This window comes from Eucyclogobius newberryi, unplaced genomic scaffold (genome assembly GCF_026437365.1).
Source record: "Eucyclogobius newberryi isolate DKJ021-1_F unplaced genomic scaffold, fEucNew1.0.hap1 SCAF_2, whole genome shotgun sequence".
NCBI lineage: Eukaryota > Metazoa > Chordata > Actinopteri > Gobiiformes > Gobiidae > Eucyclogobius > Eucyclogobius newberryi.
The window spans coordinates 14,576,167-14,595,949 of NW_027315834.1; the positions used below are offsets into that span (position 1 = coordinate 14,576,167).

Sequence of the window (19,783 nt, forward strand, 5' to 3'; positions counted from 1 at the left end):
TTACTGTCGTGATCACATGCAATGGTATTTATTTATTTTATCTTTATTATTTTTCCCCTCCATCCCTTGTTGGGAAATGGAAGGTTTTGTCTATGGGAGTTTTTGTTTATAAGAGATCTTCTATTGAGAGTGTTTTTCAAACTTCCTATAAGTTATCTGTTCTTTTCCTCTGTATCTACCTGCGTTGCAACAATGAAATTTCCCCATGTGTGGACAATAAAGGATTATCTTATCTTATCTTATCTTAATGGGCAGTTTCTTAGGAGGTTTACAGAAGAGTGGAGCAGCAAGAATATAGCTGGCTCTCACTTGAGTCTTTCTGATCCCTGTTTCTTTGAGAAGCTGTAAAAATGCCTAGACAGGTCAAGTACAATGATACGAGTGGTCTCCACAGTGTACAAGAGGAGCATTTCAAAGGTCAAGTACTCTCTATGAACGCTGAATTCTATAGCGATGTGCTTGAGCCGGTGGTTCTTCAATCAAAACTTACTGTTCTGTCAAGGTTTATGCTATAATTTGATTAATTAAGTGTAATCATCTAAATGTTATATTGCGGTAATTCATGAGGCTTTTAAAGTCCCAATGCCTTTAACAGCCTCAGTGTTATCCTTTCGAATTGGCTGTACCCTAATAAGTGCAAAGGGGTGGGCCAAATAAACAAAAATAAATACCGTTTTAAAAAACTGGTTCAGTAAAGCCAGATTTTCTCACCTGGCTGAGCATAAACACAGTTCAGGCCTTTTCTGTTTCACTCTCGCTTAATAAGAGCAGCTTTGAGAGCCCAAGAGGCTGAAGCAAATATACGGACCGACCTCACAATCCACTCAATACAAGTCTATGGAGAGGACACGCCCACCTCCACTTGAACCCTTCAAGACATAAAGACATGATGAGAGAAGAGCAAAGGAAGGAGCAAAAATATGTGCAGAATAGTAAATGTATTTTACCATTGCAGAGCCACAGGCTCATGTTTGGTCATTTACATTATCAATGTTTAAATGATCAAAATAGGAGTTTAAACTTAATGGAATGAATAAAGAAAGATCCCAATATTGATAAAGATTGGTTTATGTGCATATTGTTAATATGTATTCTCTATACAGGAAAAAGGATAATAAATACAATAAATCATAATTCCACCTTTGTCTTTCGTAAATATATAGTTTTCATTAGTAAAAATACATTACTAAGCCTGCATTATTCTAAATAAACAATTTGCTCATTATGAATGCTTTATTAAGGCTATTTAAGGTATCGTTATTATAAAATTTAGACCAAAGATAAATACACAAATATTTAATGCGATCTGCAAAAATACGTTATATTTCAAAAGTACAGAAAAAATCCTACAAAGTTTCTGCTGTTATATCACTGTTAAGCACCACTTCACAACCAGACATTCACAAAAAATGTGCTGTTATACGAAACAATATTTGCTGAAATCTTGCCATCGCACATTATCAGTCCAGCTGTCAGAGCTGAGTGGTAATATTTCATTGTCACCACTTGTGTTGATATAAATGTTGGACTTGACACTGTCAAAATAAGCAGCATATATTCTTGCTTGGCTGAGTGTGGCACTTTCACTTGAATATTGATTAGTTATCGCTGCACTGCAGCATTTCTGCATATTTACATATTCTCTTACTTTCATAATCCAGCTCCGGCATATACAACGAGAATGTTTTTTTTCTAAACAAATCATCCAGCACATTTTCATACCATTTTTAGTTTGAACATCTGCTCCTATACCGATTTAAAAATTGCAATACAATCACATCTGAACTTGAAGACATAATTATATAATTGTGAGACTTATTGGTTAAATGGTTTCATGGAATCTAGGATCTGGCAACCCAAAGTCCTTCTGCTTTCCGATTGGATAATTACGTGACCAAAAACACAAAAAGTAAACAAAACAACTTTCAGATGTAAAATGCTTTTGTGGCGCATTCTTTCGGGCAGTTTGTATGGAAGCTTTTTGTGCCCGTTCACACGGCCTGTGAGCGTTCATGTGCTTCTTGGTCAGATGCTGAGAACACGCTCACAGAAGTCGCTTACAGTAGATCTCCCAAGAGTGAAAAAGCTCATTTGTTGTGAACTTTATTTTACTACCGCTCAGAGAGTTGTATTTATAGGACACCCCAAGGTAGAATGATATTTCAGAATCAGAATCAGAAAAGGTTTATTGCCATTGTCAATGTCAACAGAATTCCCAAACATAGGAACTAAGCAACATAAAACAATATGAACAACGCTAAAACAAGCTATATACCTGCGCGTTAAATTGAGAGGCGCACTAAAGCATTGGGACGAGAAGCAGATTCTTGGTGTCACACACGCACGCACACACACACACACATGTGCAACGAAGCAACAATGAATGGACTAATCGAGACAGTCGACAATAAGCAATAATCATACTCTGATAATTGTAAATGTTCATTGAACTATACAGACTATACTTTTGTGTAACAAAGCTGCATCTTTAAATCCATATGTTCAAAAAGAACAAAACATTTCAGATTTTCTTACACTTACACATTCTTACACATTTTCAACCTTTGTTTTGTTGACAATATATTTAAAAAGTCTCAAAGTAAAACAGAAATTACATTTGATGAGTAGACGAATCGAAAAAATTATTGCTGACTAGTCGACTACAAAAATAATCATTATTTGGATCCCCAATACATCTACATTCAGTACACACACAGCGATACGTTAGTAAACCTCCAGCCTATGTCCCGGTGTTGCGATGATTACAGAATAATGTGCCATTTCATCTCGAAAAGGAGATGGAAGAAGAAATAAATTTCGTGTCATGTAAATTGTTATTACAGAGAACCAAAAACCAAGACAACCAATCTGCAATCTAACAACTCAGCCCAAGCTTAAACTGTAAGGATCAGTATGATATATTTTATTAACAGTGATCATTTCCCAGGACTGGCTTTGTGGCTGTTGGAAGTGTAGAGTTCTGGCAGACATGACGCTGCCGTGTGCGCATTGAGTGTAAATACAGAGGATTTTCATGGCAGCGCTTTGAGTTTGGAGCCAACAGACTGCAGCTCAGCCTGTTTGTTCACCTGTTTAATGTGTGGACAGATTCTGCAGCGCTCACTCTTATGCCATATCTACCACTTACTAAAAAAGTTTAAAAAGTAAAGTTTGAGAACATATACAAGTAAGAACACAACTTTAATCAAAATATAATGTAACGCAAGTGTGGTTTGCTGAAAAATAAAAACATGATTTTTCCTCATTTTGATCAATGCCAATTTGATTTTTTTGTCATAAAACACGTAATTTTTTCCAAAATCTTAACTCCACATGCTTTTACTTACAGGGTATAGGCTAATACCTCTCAATTAAAAGGCTTTCTGTGCAGTTTCTAATAGCTGGAACTTAACTACGGTAGGTCTGCAAACAAAAGTGAGCTGTCCGATGTGATGCCAAATTTACTTCTACGTTTAGGGAAATTGAGAAAAGATTTACAGATTTATTCATTCAAAGTGTATAAAAGAACCAATTCTGTATCATTTAAACTACAATGTCGTTTCAAATAAGAACAGCGCCGCAATGGATGCACAAAACTATGAAATACAGACTCTAACGATTGTTTTACTCATCAAAAAGTGCCCACGGAATAACTTCTCATGTTTCTACTTCAATCGGACATTCTTAAATCACCAGACGGTTGCATTCGTTCCAGGTAATTATAGTTAAAAAGGACAATAAAATTACTACAACGTAAAACAGGGCTGTGTGTTGGGTTTATGCGAGGTCACAGCATCGGGCCTTGGTTTGATCCAGGACACATACAAAAAATGACATGAAATATTACAAAGATGACATGTTTTTGTTGTTTGTATTTATTTACACATATTTTGTTTCTTCTTTTCATCTGAACAAGTGTCCAAACAGAAAAACACTAGCAAAAACAGGACGAAATAGGACATTACCCGAATAGTTCTTGAGCAATATCAGACGTTGATATTAAACAAAATACCATTATTCTGTGTGGAAAATAGACCCGACGTGTTCAGAAAAGTTGCACACACAGCCTGGTACTGATATGAATGTTCAATGCCATTCATTTTAATAAGGCAGCCAAATAAAAAGAAAGAGAATGCAAATGTTTGAATGTTCTGTTCATTACAATTCAAAATCTAACTTCCAGCTCCATTTTCTAAAGTTTATACATTTTTAGGACTGTTGTTGCCTGCTATATTCCTGGTGCATTATTATTCCAGTGTAACGTTAGATTTAAGAAAGAAAGATGCTGATTTTGCCGCAAATTGATAATACTTTTATATACGATTTACGATTGTTCATGATTATCACTGAGACTGTGTGAAATCTCGCCAAACACATTTCACGTTCTCAAGGTTGTGACCAGCTTTATGAAACTGAACTGTCTGACTAAAACAGCCAGATAAAAACACACTTTATGTTTAGATGCATTTTTTTTAACTATAGACTGAATCAAAACCACTTAATTTTGCTTTTATAGTAGTCACGATTATTTTTTTTAGTTCTTACTAATATATTTTGCCCTAAATAATTACGATAATCGATTAACCAAACAATATTGACATCCCTAATGAAGCTAATGCTAACTTTCCCCTTGAAAATGCATGTATGGATCTGTACCAGCCTTTAGAAAGCAGGCATTCTGTTTTATAATCAATGCGTCGAAATCAGTATTGCGTATCAAGTCTTCGTGACAACGCTACTGTCACAACTTCAGCCAGGCTTTAGTTGTTTTTTCATTGGTCAATCCCCTTCAGTGCCACTACAACCAATCAAAGAGCAGACTCTGCCACCCTCTCCTGCTCTGCACTAATTACTCGTCACATTCACCTGGCCTGTCCCACCTCAGTATATGGACCGGTCCACTTCCCTCTGTTCCCGGCCAGATTGTCTTGTGTGTTTCCATAGCTCCCAGCAACCTGTTATCCTGATTCTTATCCTGCCTGTTCCTGTTTTGACCTGCCTTTTTGAACTTTGGACCTTCTCTTTTGCCTCTGCCCCATTCTGGATTTGTCTGCCACGTGTTTCAACCTTGTTTTCATCTCTGCTGGTAATAAATACCCTAAACCTGAACTGTTTCCGGTGTCATGCATTTGGGTTCTTGCCTGCCATTTTGTGACTCCTGACAGCTACTATAACTTTTGCTTCTCTACGCTGATCACACAGGCCAAGCAAACTCTCAGAATATAAACGGACTGCGATTGCTGGGCCAAACGTCAGCGTGACTGCGTCACAGTTCGGGCCAGTCATATCAAAAGAAATCATTTACTATTCCAAATACATACAGCGCTGTTCCTGCGAGACCAAAGTTATCTGAAGCCCAAAGATGCCTCCAAACTCTGATTAACATTTTCTGTTCATTATTCTTCAAAGTTTCAGACGTACGCTTGAACTTACATTCTGGCCTGGAGGAGTTTGCGGGTTAGTAGTTTACACACGGCAGTATTTTGTTCTCGGACGGACTTTGATATTGTTTTTTGGTAAAGGAAATGTGCGCAGTGTGGGAAACAGAAGAAAGCTATAGCATGACAAGTTGTTTAAACCGGCGTGACCACATAAAACAAAAGGCTAGGAGAGCTTTAGGCATGGATGATCTGCAGGTGTTTATACTTACAACTATTAATACATTTTAATTTTGACCAAGCAAATAGTGTAGGTAAAAACGCCCTGGGTTGACAGAGCGGGGCAGAATAATCTTGGCTGATGTGCAATTACTGTCGTGATCACATGCAATGGTATTTATTTATTTGTCTAATGGGAGTTTTTATTTATAGGAGATCTTCTACTGAAAGTGTTTTTCAGACTTCCTTTAAGTGATCTGTTCTTCTGTATCTACCTCTGTATCTACCTGCGTTGCACCAATGAAATTTCCCCATGTGGGACAATAAAGGAATATCTTATCTTATGATGCCGATACTGATTGTTTAGAAACCGACAGCCAATCAGCTCTGCCAATATTTTTGAGCCAATGTGTAGCAATGGGCTGATTTTTTTACTTTTTTCCTCAGATTATGCTAATCAAACTACCTACAAACTAACCCACAACTCTGTTTTACAACTAACTGGATAAGAGTGTAGTGCCATTTTGTACAGTCCCTAAAGTATTAAAATAAAGCTTTGTGTATTCATTAGGCAGCAGGTCGGCAAAAACAAAAGAGAAACATACACATATTGGCCCCGATATATTGTTCTAACACTGATTAATACAACAGTAAACTAGGGATGGGATAAGAGTTAATTTAGCTATAAAATTGTTTGTACGTTTCAATCACAGTACAAATATACTACAAAGTCATTGAAAACAATAACACTTAATTGTGAACTTATTTATTTTACAATATGTTCATCTAAATTCATCAAACTATTCGAATGGACCAAATTGAGTCTCATTTTGTCTTGTGGAAAATGCGATCTTAATTTACATGACAATAAAGAACAAGGTTTATATTGCTCTGGTCTGCTCGGCAAACTGATAAATTATGATCAAAAAAGTGCAAAATCAAAGCATATTAACTAGTTTTGAAATAATTAAAATACATCTATATGAATCTATACGAAACTTCTTTAGAACTCTCCACACTTCTCCAAAGAGCATCCATAAAAACCAATGCAAAAGCAACAATGCATTTCTTGATCGCACACTGCCCCCTGCTGGTTCAGCGTAGATAATCCTCCTGACTCAATGTGCTCTGATGATAAATGTATTATGCAAATCCAGGCACAAGCACAAAGCAAAGACAGTAAATGCCAGAGCACTTTTAGAGGTGTGATTCTGCATATCCGGAAAAAAACAACAAAGAATAATACGATACAGCTATTCGCACCCCAAAGTGAAAATGACACTGACGCTCCGCTAATTCACAGAGAAGCCTGGATGACCCTCCCGTCTCTATGTTGAGGCTTGTCGAGCTGGAAAATTATAAGCGCAAAGTCCGTCCTCACACGTTTTGGTTTCTTTGTTGGATTTCGCAGACTGGGGCCATTGTGCGGAGTAGAATAAAGAAGGTGCGAAAGGCCGCAAAAGGGTATACATGATTTTCTGCATTCACAGCTTTGAAAAACACATTTATTGGATAGAATATACGTCGTGTGTGTGTGGATGTGTATGTGTGTATTTATGTGCGAGGATGTGTGTGTGTTCTACCTGACAGTGAGGATGTGGGTTGGAGCAGCCCATCATGGCGCCTTTGTTCTCGAAGATCTGAAATAAAAAAGAGAATTATTTACGTGAATATGTGCCACGGTTTAGCATGAATATGTGCCAGGTTTTAGCGTGAATATTCGTTTACACTTGTAGTCCCTGAGCAGGTTGGTATAAAAGAGTGGAAATACAGATTAAATGTACATAGATAAATAAATGAAATCCGTGAAATACCCATGAAATACCATTAGAAAATCAGCATATATTCAATTCGTAAGCACATACAGTACATTCTAAGCTTTAACCTCACGAACAAGCATCTACTACATGCCCCGGATCATTAAAAAATCATCCCTCATGTGGACAAACCTGTTTAGATATCAGCCACTTAAAACTGCTATGAAATTGTGCACAGTTTGGCCTTAAACATGCGCATGGAGACAAGAGGAGGCCAAGTGACAGGTCAGATTTGTGGAGAGTTATTCTCATTCACAGCAAGGATGTGTGTCTTTTCAAGGGTTTTTTTAGCAATAAAAACACCCGGAATTATAAATAAATGCAAGATAGATCATTTTAAGGCCATGCTGTGGAACATTGACAGGAAAAGCATTGGCTTGGACAAGAAAATGTCAGATTTTCCACCAAAAAATACCTTTGCAGCTTGACATAAACAAAGCATTTTACTACAGTTCAACACATGTCACTCCATTCTCATTATTAAGGAGCAGCCATCACTGTAAGAAATTGAACAAAGAACTCAAATCTACCCTACAACATTCTCATTCACTATCTTTAACTTGTGCCTGGTTTTTGTTTAAGAAAATAAAGAACTGGATGCAATATTTGTAAAAAAAAAAAAGAGAAAAGATCATTCTTCACAGCATTTTATCACACCTCTTCACTACAATTTGTTCCAAAAATCACTACTTCCAGGAAAAGTCATTTAAAAACACAAAATGCTTGTTCACGGTTACATATAACACAGATAATAATAAATATCCAAAGCCATTACAGTGCTGCGTAAAGTCAAGTTTTCACTAAATAGTGCAGTTCAATAATCGAGCAATATTTGACATACTGTGTAAAACATACAGTGTATACAGCTTTACAGAAGAGGGCCTTGAGAACTGTCACCAACAATCGTTATAGAGATCAATCAAGCCCATTAAAGTATTACACATGATATTGCTGACCTTAGTAAAGCAATGTCTAAAGCCAAGTGCAACATATTATCCATAAAAATTCAAGGATTTTCAAAGTCATTATAATCTAAAAGTATGGAATTTAGCGTTTCTGTGAAAGGAGCAAATTGATGGAACGAGCTTCACAAAGAATAAAAGCTTTCATAATAAGAAAATATGAAAATGAAAATTAGATGGTTGCAGTTAAAAGGGCAGATATCATTATTTTTGTATGTTAATAAAGGCATAAGGTGTTTTAAAAAGGGGCCTAATAACATAAAATTGCTCTTTTTGCAATTTTGATCCTTTATATACTTAACAGTACATCACTGATAATGTATTTTATTATATGTTATGAATGAAATAAAATAAAATACTCACAGCACAGCCCACAAAAGGATTCATTAGAGTCAAAATAGGCGAGGTCTAGAAAGGGGAGCTGTCTCTTAATCTTTTTTCAGTTTCCTCTCCTAGTATTTCCATTATCATTTTCATTGTCATGATATATTATTTTAGAACTTATTTCCAAAACTAAAACACACATCCTCTTGTAACATCTAAATCGATAAACACAGACACTTTTTCATCCGTCAAATGATTTCAATGTTGTAATATTGGAGCAAGTTAATAGCTTTTTTATATCATCTTCGACTTGCTGTCCTATCAATATTCTGCTCATTCTGTGCCAAATTTACCCAAAGGCGTCATTCCATCCTATAATCCTCCAAGAAAACTAGGCAAGGATGTAAAACTTTGCAAAAAATCTATTGAATAATCTATAATAACAAATGAGGTTACCTGGACCCAAGGGTAAGTGGCTCCCAGCTCTTGTACAAGCTCCGCCCACTTGTCAATCACCTTGACGACCTCTTCGTTTTTCATAAGAGGGAGAGTGACGTCTGACCGTGGATGAAAACACATGACCTTGCTGACAAAGAGATGGAAAAGATGGATTATGTCAGTTGCACTTCTCACAGCAAAACGAACGCAAAAGAAAAGTTTTTGGATACAATACTTTTACTTTTAAGAAGCAAATTGCAGCCCAGAATAGCTTTTTTTAGGTTTATAATTGAACTTCCTGTTTGTAATGACATCGCACTAGGAAATTAGCTTGATCACTTTTTATTTTGATTTGACAAAGAAAATATATGCGAGCACCTTTTTTTTGTGGAATTCTTGTTTAGGGGTTAAAAAAGTAGTTTCTTTTGTGTAAATTCTGCATAAACGTTGTGTACATAGTGTTATTTTCTACACTTACCACACATAGCTACTTGATTATTGTAAAACTATATAATCTATATGTACAACAGATAACAAATACACCAGATAAAGTCAAAATTAGAAAATCATAAAAACCTGCCATATGCACTTTAAAGTCCAGTCTTACATGAGAGTAAGTTCTTTTTACTCTTACTGGAGTCATTTCTTGGACCACTACATTGTACTTTTAACATAACTCTTACTCATACAATTAATCTACCACCTCTGACTGCTTTAAGGTTAGAATAAATCCAATTACCCTGAAATAGAATGACATACAGGTCCTTACTTACCTCATGCTTTCAGGAGTAATTGCCATTAAATAAAATATGGTGTCATAAAGTAAAGTGCAACTGATATATTTTATAAAGGGCTGTTTCTAGCTTTGAGGTGCCTTAATTTGCCACTGTAATTTTCCAAATCTTGTCTTGTACAATCCAAATCCACATCACAATCTGATGAGCAATTCTGAGACTCTAGTTAAAGTGATAAAACAAAGATACTCCTGAATGTCCCTATAGTAAGTAAATATTTTAACAATTTGCATTAATTTGGTGATTTAGCATGCAGGCCACTTTGTGCACATAGACAAAACAGTTGGTGCTGCTTAACATTTGTTTATTCATGTATTGATTTCATAATTTACCACTCATATTTTATTTATTAACGTATACATTGATATATTTTATTTGCATGTATTTATTGTATTTATTTTATTTGTTTTATTTATTTTTATTTATTTTATTGTATTTATTGCATTTATCTTTCATTACCGGTATATTGATTTTATTTATTAAATGTATTTATATATATATATATATATATTTATTTATTTATATTTATTTAGTAGCACACTTAATCCTTCATAATCCATAATCTGATTGGATGAACAGTTAGCCTTCAGGGTGATCACTGTATTTCTCCAAAAAACAAAAAAAACATCTCTGTGCGCATTTCAAGTGTGACGAATGAAGGGGCAAGTCATATAGATTTTGTGTTTTGTGTCCTGGGGTTTGTAGTATTGTGTTAGAGGAAGAGCAGATCACATTTATATCGACAGGCGAACTCAGGCTGCTTCTACTTTATCAATAACTCAACAGGACGTGTGGTTTTTTTTTGCCTGGATCAAAACTGAACTCTTGTATTGTGTTACATGCAGCTCAAAGAGAACACTGATTGCATAATTTCGTAATATAATTATTCCCAAACATCACTATGACCAGGGCAGCATAGTGGCAGAGCGTTTGGCACTTCCACCTTACAGCAAGAAGGTCCTGGATTCGATCCCCTGCCTGCGTGAAGACTTTCTACTGAGATTGCATGTTCTCCCTGTGTCTCCCCTGAACTTTAGACAGATTTAGAACTTTTAATGGTTAAATACAGGATAAATAACTTGATTGAATCACCAAATTACTGTATTTTTCAGTCTATAAATCACACCTTTTTTCATAGTTTTGGCCGGGGTGCGACTTATACTTACATTTATACTTTCGGTTATATTTCGGAGCACACTTGCAACCGCATTTCATACTCCAGTGCGACTTGTATATGTTTTTTTCTTCTCTATCATGCATTTTTTGGCTGGTGTGACTTATACTCCGTTGCGACTTATAGTCCAGAAAATATGGTATGTATGAATATGCTTTTTTTTCAATAATATTCCAGTGTGGTCTAAATATGTCAATTTCAAACTCGATACTCACAACTAATTTCGAAACCACAGGGATAACTCAACTCCAAATAATTGTAATCGTTTCTAATATTAGCATGTGATCTTTGACCAGTTCTAATATCGATCGACACTATTCTAACACTCAATTTTGTCCTATTTATGAGTCTCTTTTCAGTATCGATACTTTGGACACCCCTTATTCGCATGTGTGACTGACCCGATGCATAATAAATAAGAACAACGCATGTATAAACTAGGACACAAAGCACATTTGAGCACTTGAAATATATTCTTTTTACCATTTGATATCTGTGCCTAGCTGTCAGTCAACGTGTCAGAGTCATCCAATTTCCGCCCAATGGTTCTCCGACTATGGCGCGTACAAAACAGGAAAATCAACACTTCTACCGTCTACATGTACATTCAACTATTGCACTTGACAGCAGACAGAACAGGGCCGAGCCGCAGCAACGACAACGACAACAACACTTTAAGATTAAGAATTTCCTCGCTCAAATCTCCGGAGAGTCTGCCCAGTTCCCTTTTGTTTGTCCTCTAATTGGCTGCGTGTATGTCACTGCAGTGGTGAAAAGGCGCACACTCCTCACCCAAACGCCCCGCTAGACTCCGCAGGCTAACAACGCGCCGTAAACAAACAAATAACTCGTGAACTAAGACGAGCACAATTGAGTGGGCGAGTCAGTCAGTATTGGTTTGACAGTGGGTTTTGTTGTAGCGTTTGGTGGCTGCGCAATGTTTGGACTTGATCTATTATTCATTGATTGTGTAACGGCGCTGTCGGGTAGAGTATTCCCATAATGCCACACTGTTGGGGAATGTCTTTAACCTGTGAACACGAGCCTCGAGCACATTTATGTACGAGCGGAGAAGGGGTGGAAGGAGAGGCCGGGGAACAGGTGCAGACAGAGGAGAGGGAAGGATTTGTCAAACTTGAAGTAGGGCTGAATAATGTAACGCAATGGACAAGACAAGAGAATGTCCTCTGTAAACAACTAGATGAAAAGCTAAACTGTTGACTGTTAACCTCCACAAACATGTACTTGTGTTGGTTTATCTGTTCAGATTTCTCTCAAATGTAAAATGCTCCTAAAGAGATTTTTTTTTTTAAACATACAAAACAAATATAGGCAAAAACCGCAATTGCAATTGCAGCCCTAATGTACATGAGAACCACAGAAGTCAAAAGTGCAGTAGTGAAGAGGTAGGAACTGAACAATAATGATATGAAATATTGTAATATTTTGTTTTGTTTTTTAAATCTGAAACAAGTATTGCATATTACATGTGTTTTTAATTTTGTGTTGCACTTTTGACCATTCCAAAGAAATAATTGTTTTTAATTATTGTTAATTGCGATGGCAACTGGACAGATGTTTTACTTTCTCCATTGTGTAAGTGCTTTTTTGTTTTTGGTGTTAAACATTTTATCAATGAGAATTCTAGAAAGTTGGAATTTATGTTTTGTTCATATTTAACCTTTACACACAAGCAGCAACTTGTATTGTCCCAGTGTTTTAATGCATTTATGAAAGGACAGAAATATTGTATCAGTCAAGATACTGCATTGGTGGAGCAACAGCGCTATCTGCTGGTCAAGAAGTGTAATAAAAATGCAATAATACTATGATACTCTTAACATAGCATTTTTAACTATATTATAGATGTAACATTTACAGCAAGTAAATCGACTGCTTCTGGCAAAATACCTTAAAAATAAGTTTTGGTTATTTATTTACTGTTTTAGGGTTTTTATTATTTTACCATTTTATTTTACTGTGATCATGTATTCATTTTGTTATCATTATTTGTTAGGAGCACTGATAGAGCAAGGGTAGTTAATGTTTTGTGAGCAGCACTTTGGAAACGTTTCAGTTTATTATTCAGTTTATTATGTGCTATATAAATAAAGTTGTCTACAACAGGCCAGCACTATCTCCAAACGGTAAAAGATGTGTATGAACTTTGCTGCTAAGCTTGTAAAATGTGTCCTTCAAAACAAAAAGCCTATTCTTACCAGACACCCCGAGCAGATTTAGATTGGAAAAGTGGATGTTGATCAGAACCTAAAACGTAAGAGATAATAAATTATACATTTTGAATTTTTGACAGCGATTTAGTAAAAGTCCCCCTCACCAGGAGTTGGAGCGTCAGGCTGAAGAGCTGGGAAATCATTTGGAAAAACAAAAGTGCTGTCATAGTCTGGATTCACCTGGACACAGAAAAAGATGAAGACAAAATGAAATATAAAGCTGGGAAGTATGCTGCTCATGTTTCCAAAATGTGTTGTAAAGATGTCATTACTTCTCCATGGGCGCGTGTGTTCCCGGGGCACAGGGGGTTGTTCGGGTCGTATCTGGGGATGTGCTCCTCCGGGGGCTTCTCCACTTGACCAGCCCAGGGCCTCTTCATGCGGTGGGCCGACACCAGCACCCAGCAGTCCCTCAGAGGGTTGTATCGCAGGTGCTGGTGCTCTGGAGAGAGGTTAAGGACCAAGCTTTTGGTGCAAATCATTACTAGAAATTCAGTAATTAATCTCTCTTTATTTGGTAGTTTTCATGACACCGAGAGAGTCCCAACCAAGATCTAACTAGGCCTTTACCAGTTTGGCTTTTGAGATCTGACAATATTGGGTCAGAACAAGCAGTTATGGCCAGGGGGAATTGATGTTTGATTTTGATTATTCATTTTGCAATAAAATGGTAAGAACTAAAAAAGACTAGAATTGTAGGCCGTTACAATGAGCTACAATTTCAGTTCAAGCTATGAGCCAAAATAGTAAAAAATATGCATAAAGTACTTTTTTGGCCATTTATGTGACGATATAATCACTTTTTCCATTCAGTAAGTTTGATGTCATAACACATGCCTTTCAAGACTGGTGAGTCATTAGACATTAGACTTGTGAATGAAAGGAAATAGAGGATTTCATTATTTTTGGTCATAGTGCTAACAAATGTGAATAATGGTAAAATGATTATATTTCTGCTCTCATTAAACAAAACACTAACATTTTATATTGTGACATCCCTAATTGTTACTGTCACATTAAGATAATGGGTCCCGAATAGCAGTTATTTTGTCATGTTGTCTGCACTGAAATGAAGTAAAGGATCAAGGTCTATATTGTTCCCTCTGTTTTGTTCCCTGACTTTTACTGCTGCAACAATGCATCTAAGTCAGAACTAAATATGAGGAATCTGTGTTTCATTTTTACGCAGCTAAAATGTGGTCTTTCTGGAGATGTGAGATAGGCCTCTACTCTGGCAATGTACAAACGCTTCTGTTTAGCTGTGCACATGACATGTCTGCACTCTTTATTTACCTTTTATAATGATTATTTATGTTTTAGTTTTTATTTGAATACATCTTTTCTTGTTCTGTAAAGCTTTGAATTACTCTGTTTCCCAAAGTTTTTACTGAGACTAGTGTATAAATGTCACTTATTGTATCTACTGATGAAAAAACACAGATCACAGATTCAATATAACAACATTCAATATAAGTATTATGACAACGCCACAAGTAAAATGTATCATTTGTACAACCAATGTTTTGTTGTTGGGGGAAGTATCCTCTAAAAATGGGAACAGTGAATCATCTACCAATGTTAAAGTTGTCTCGAGTTACTTTGATAGAAAAGCGCCACAATTGGACTTTTAACACTCAAGTCCATTCAAAACAAGATTTCACATCATGTTTGCTGCTGCTGCTGCAGCAACAACCACCCTTACCTTTCGGGTCAAACTCATCTAGATTGCTCATGGTGTTCCTTTATTTAAAGATGTAAAGGATTTATAATAAAATAATACTGTTGCACCGCATAAAATGTATATTCAAGCTATTTCAACTGGTCCAACAGCAAATCTCATGACATTTCTGCGTTTGCTTCCTGTTTTTGACAGAAAAGCACGGGAGCCTGATCGGGCAAATCCGCATTTCCAACTTCAACTTAAAAGCTTCATAAATACATACTACTAATTTAGAATATAAGTAAATTAAACGTTAGCATGACTTGCTCTAAAATGTAATTAGAATACAGTTTGCTTTTTTTGTTTATTTTGTTTGTAGATTCCATATATACAGTCCTTAAAGCAAACATCAAAAAAAGGAAACTTCTTATTTGGTGTTTGTAAAGGAAATTTCTTCTTTGGTGTTTTACAAACACCGAGAAGAATAGTTTTATTTTTTATGCTTTATTCTTCATGCTTTATTCTTTAAGCTTTATTAATTATTCTTTAAGCTTTATTCTTTAGACTTTATTCTTATTCGTTAGACTTTATTCTTTAAATTAGCTCCGTTATCTGGCAACCCCACACAACCCCGCCTCTTAATCGATTTCCTCGCTTGTGATTGGCTGTGGCGCGCTGTCCTGCCCCCACGTGACCGCTTTATCCCCTGTCAGTCGTCTGCGCTTGTGGCGTGTTTCTGCGGCTCCCGTGCACATGTAGCTGCCTCTTTCTTCCACTTTACCGTCCGTGCGTCCCGTTTTGTGCAATGTCCGTGATCAGACTTCTCCTAAAGCTGCTGGTTTTCCTCTCGGTGGCCGCAGTGTCCCTCCTCCTCGTACACTACTGGGTGGCGACCAAGGAGCACGTTTTTAATAAAGAAGACATTGCCAAATTAGCCAAACAGTACGCAGGTGAGCATGGCACTGGAGCACGGCACACGTTTGACCCTCTGTAATGCCATGTTTTGTTAGGGTTGTAGTTTGATGACCTGTTGCCCGTGCGTGTGTGTTTAGGTCAGGATCATGAACAGGCCTTCTCCAAAGTGGTGCTGGAGCTGAGAAAAAGGTAAACTTAACGCTCTGTTCATTCATTTTCAAGTGTCTAGTGAGGTGCATTTGTTTGAAAGGTGCAGTGGTTGAACATGTGTCATTTTATATCGTTAGATGTCCATTTAATAATCAAAATAAATGTACCTGAGTCAAATGTAAGTGGCAAAGCAGGATTAGGAGCTTTACTCCAGTGTCAAAGGTCATGGCCACTGACCTGATTATAAACCCTAACTGCCTTTTTGATTATTAAGTGGGCACCGTGCAATATGTCAAATGACTGCTTTAAATTGACTAAGGGTTTTATTATAAGCTTCATTCATTCAAATATATATATATTTTTAAAAGACTCCATACTGTTTTTTTTTTTTTTTATATTTTTCCCACACTCTTGTAATATCTTACTTGTGTAGTGTCATTCTTTATGAAGTATAAAACTGTTTACTCTGCTTACATTCTTAAAGATATAAAATTCACAAGAACTATTTCTTTGTAAAGTACTTAAATTCCACCTATTAAAATCTGGATTATAGTGGGTAATTTTACAGTTTTTTTCACATTTGTCAGATATACTACGTCAAAGAGGCAATTTAGCCCCTTTCTTTTGTTTAATCCTAGGATAATGACTATTGCGACAAAACATTGAGATAATCATTTTGTCACTATTGCCCACCCCATTGGACACACTGGCTTTACATTCAATGTATTTTTGTAACGCCCAACATCACAATCGAAGTTTCCTCGACGGGCAAAATGGCGTCTAGAAGGACGCTCCATGTCTGTCTGCCTGTTGGGCTGATCAACTACTGGGTCATGCACTGGTAATTGCAGTACATTTACCACACCAACTATAGGTTCAGGTTCAGCTAACTTTATTCATACCCATAGGTAGAATTTGGTTTGCAGCTGGAGTTCCATGCACACACACACAATCATATAAAAACATATATTACAAGCAATTGGGAAGTACCCCAGTGCTGATTTTAAAAAAATAATAATAATAATACATTTTCTACCGCTTGTTCCCTTTCGGGGTCGCAGGTGACTGGAGCCTATCCCAGTGACTTCGGGTCTTAGGCGGGGTACACCCTGGACAGTGGCCAACTTGTCGCAGGGCCAACACAGAGGCACAGACATTACACTCTCACATTCATTCACTAGGGCCAATTTAGAGTCACCAATGTTACCTAACACATGCATGTCTTTGGACGGTGGGAAGAGCCGGAGAACCCGGAGAGGACCCACGATAACACAGGGAGGACATGCAAACTCCACCCAGAGAGATCATGTGATGTTGGTCTGGTCCGGGAATCGAACCCACAATCTCCTTCTTGGGAGGCAAGAGCGCTAACCGCCTTTGCCACAAAAATCACACAGATGAACAATTCATGTGCAAGTTACAGCTAATTTGGCAAACAAACTGCTGCTGGAATGAAGCTGGTTTTAAAGCGCTTTGTTTTACATCTCTGCACTAGGAACCTCTGCCCAGAGAGAAGCTGGGAAAAGTGTCAGAATATTTTTTTATTAGGCTTAGTTAAAATTGTGTGAAGGATAAATGCTTCATACATAGTGTGTACCTACTACTAGTGTGAAGCAGTGTGACTTGGATTAAGCACAATAAAAGTAAACACACACAACCTGTTCCCTTTTTTTTTCTTTCTCTATTGCATTTAGCATTCAGTTACATCTCTGCTTGTTTGTAGTTTTCTGTCATGTGTTGAAAGTTGCTTGAGAAGTTTGGTCTCGAGAATGAGATCATTCTCACCGAGCCTGTCAAAGCAAGTCTTCGCTGTTTGAGAAGGAGTGTTTGGAGAATGATGACGAATCAACCAGAAACAGAAAAATCTCAAGAACCCTTTGAAACGTCTAATTTCGAATAATCAACAAAAGTAACGTTAGTACATGTTGAAGATGTAGTCTACAAGATGAGGATTGGCGTTACCGGGGCCCCATCCCGTAGCAAGGCCTGCTCGACTGCAAGCGTCTGGGAACCGGCCGGGCACAGCCCGAACGAGGAGAATCCTGGTGCAGAGAGATCTTCAGACTCAGAAACTGACTCTTGGGACATGGAACGTCACCTTGCTGGGGGAAGTAGGAGGCTAATCAGGTTTCTTTGACTTGTAGGCCGTTGACGGGTAGGTGTTCTGCAGCTTGTGCTGTCGCACAGGCAAAAACCCGGGGCTGGGAAGAGTTCGGGGAGGCCCTGAAGGAGGACTATCGGTCAGCCCCAAAGAAATTCTGGCAAACCGTCCGGCGCCCCAGGAGAATAGGCGACTTGTTATGATGAGTTCAGTGAGTTAACTGAATGAATCTGAGCTTTGAATGTGTTTTGTGCAGATACCCAGGGCACATCTTGCCAGACGAGGACCTGCAGTGGGTGTTTGTGAACGCGGGCGGCTGGATGGGCTCCATGTGTCTGCTGCACGCCTCGCTCACTGAGTATGTGCTGCTGTTCGGCACCGCGGTGGACACGGGAGGACACTCTGGTATTTCAAGGGTTTATTGAAAGGGATTATTTTCTCATTTTGGTGTGTAATTCGTAAGTGTATTAACGTCTGGTTTTCTAGGGCGTTACTGGGCGGAGATTTCTGACACTGTCATCTCTGGGACTTTCAGACAGTGGAAGGAGGGCAGCACCAAGAGTGAAGTCTATTACCCTGGTCAGTGGTCTTATTTTGCTGTAATCTGAGGCAGTAGAGTCGCCAAAACGTGGACTCAATAAAGACTAACGTTACTTAAATGAGTAATCAAGTAATTAGTGTTACGACTACTCAAGTAAGAAGGTAAAGATTTATAATTTAAGTTGATTTAAAGGAAAACTTTAAATAGATATTGCACAAAATCGTGTCTTTTCAAAGCATGGTCATAAACCATGGTGGCCATACCAACTTCAATGCCCAATCTTGTCTTTTCTATGACAAGCAGGGATGGGCCTGGTTAGTACTTGGGGCCACAGGGGGGCGGTAGAGCATGCTGTCGTTGTGTCCTTGGGCAAGACTCTTCACCCACCTTGCCTCCTGCATGTTCATTAATATGCATTGTCCCGACCAAATAAAACTAATAATATATATGAGAAATTCAATGTAAATAATTTCACTTGCACTTATGCACCGGGGGAAGTGAGCGATTGCTTGCCATTCTAACGTCGTGATCACGTCTTGTATGGCTCATGATGTGAGTGACACATGTGAACAAGACCTAACCTAAAGTGAAGTAAACAGAACTTAACTTGGCGCACACTGATTGGCTGTGAAAATGACCTTGCTCACAGTGGGAAAATTTACAAACCATTACTCCTGTAAGAGTACAGTTAAACTGTCAAATACAATACTCGTGTAGAAGTAAAATGACACAACTACTCCGAAGTACAATATCCTTAAAGTTAAGTAAAAAATAACTGGGCACTACCCAGGGTGGAGTAGGGGTTTGCCACTTTTCTGGGCCCAAATAATAACCAGGTGATTGTTTGGTACATTAATTTCAGACGCCAGGAAAAAAAAACATATGAATTAACAATATTTATTTGAATTTGCGTCTTTAAATAGTTTTTTGACTGTTTGGAAACTGGTGAAATTATGTTTAATGTTTTAATTACATCTCCACTTTGGGAACCCCCCCAGTGAACATCAGCATTACAAAACTATACAAGCATATATTAATATCCATAATGGCTGCTTAAAATGTATGCAATGGCAAAT

At 37.5% G+C, this 19,783-nt stretch overlaps 2 protein-coding genes across 2 annotated transcripts in view; one reads left to right on the top strand and one right to left on the bottom strand.

Annotated features, from left to right (window-relative positions):
• galt (galactose-1-phosphate uridylyltransferase) overlaps positions 1-15,201 on the bottom strand; it is a 45,304-nt gene extending 30,103 nt beyond the window's left edge. The window contains exons 1-6 of the mRNA XM_072453646.1: positions 15,043-15,201; positions 13,613-13,782; positions 13,445-13,520; positions 13,326-13,374; positions 9,157-9,286; positions 7,181-7,237 (exon numbers count right to left, since the gene is read on the bottom strand). Coding sequence (XP_072309747.1) covers positions 7,181-7,237; positions 9,157-9,286; positions 13,326-13,374; positions 13,445-13,520; positions 13,613-13,782; positions 15,043-15,073 — 513 coding nt within the window. The 5' untranslated portion in view covers positions 15,074-15,201. The remainder of the gene's footprint in view (positions 1-7,180; positions 7,238-9,156; positions 9,287-13,325; positions 13,375-13,444; positions 13,521-13,612; positions 13,783-15,042) is intronic.
• A 521-nt stretch (positions 15,202-15,722) lies between these two features.
• The window catches only part of sigmar1 (sigma non-opioid intracellular receptor 1), a 4,470-nt gene continuing 409 nt past the window's right edge, over positions 15,723-19,783 (top strand). The window contains exons 1-4 of the mRNA XM_072453647.1: positions 15,723-15,950; positions 16,053-16,104; positions 18,423-18,571; positions 18,653-18,745. Coding sequence (XP_072309748.1) covers positions 15,806-15,950; positions 16,053-16,104; positions 18,423-18,571; positions 18,653-18,745 — 439 coding nt within the window. The 5' untranslated portion in view covers positions 15,723-15,805. The remainder of the gene's footprint in view (positions 15,951-16,052; positions 16,105-18,422; positions 18,572-18,652; positions 18,746-19,783) is intronic.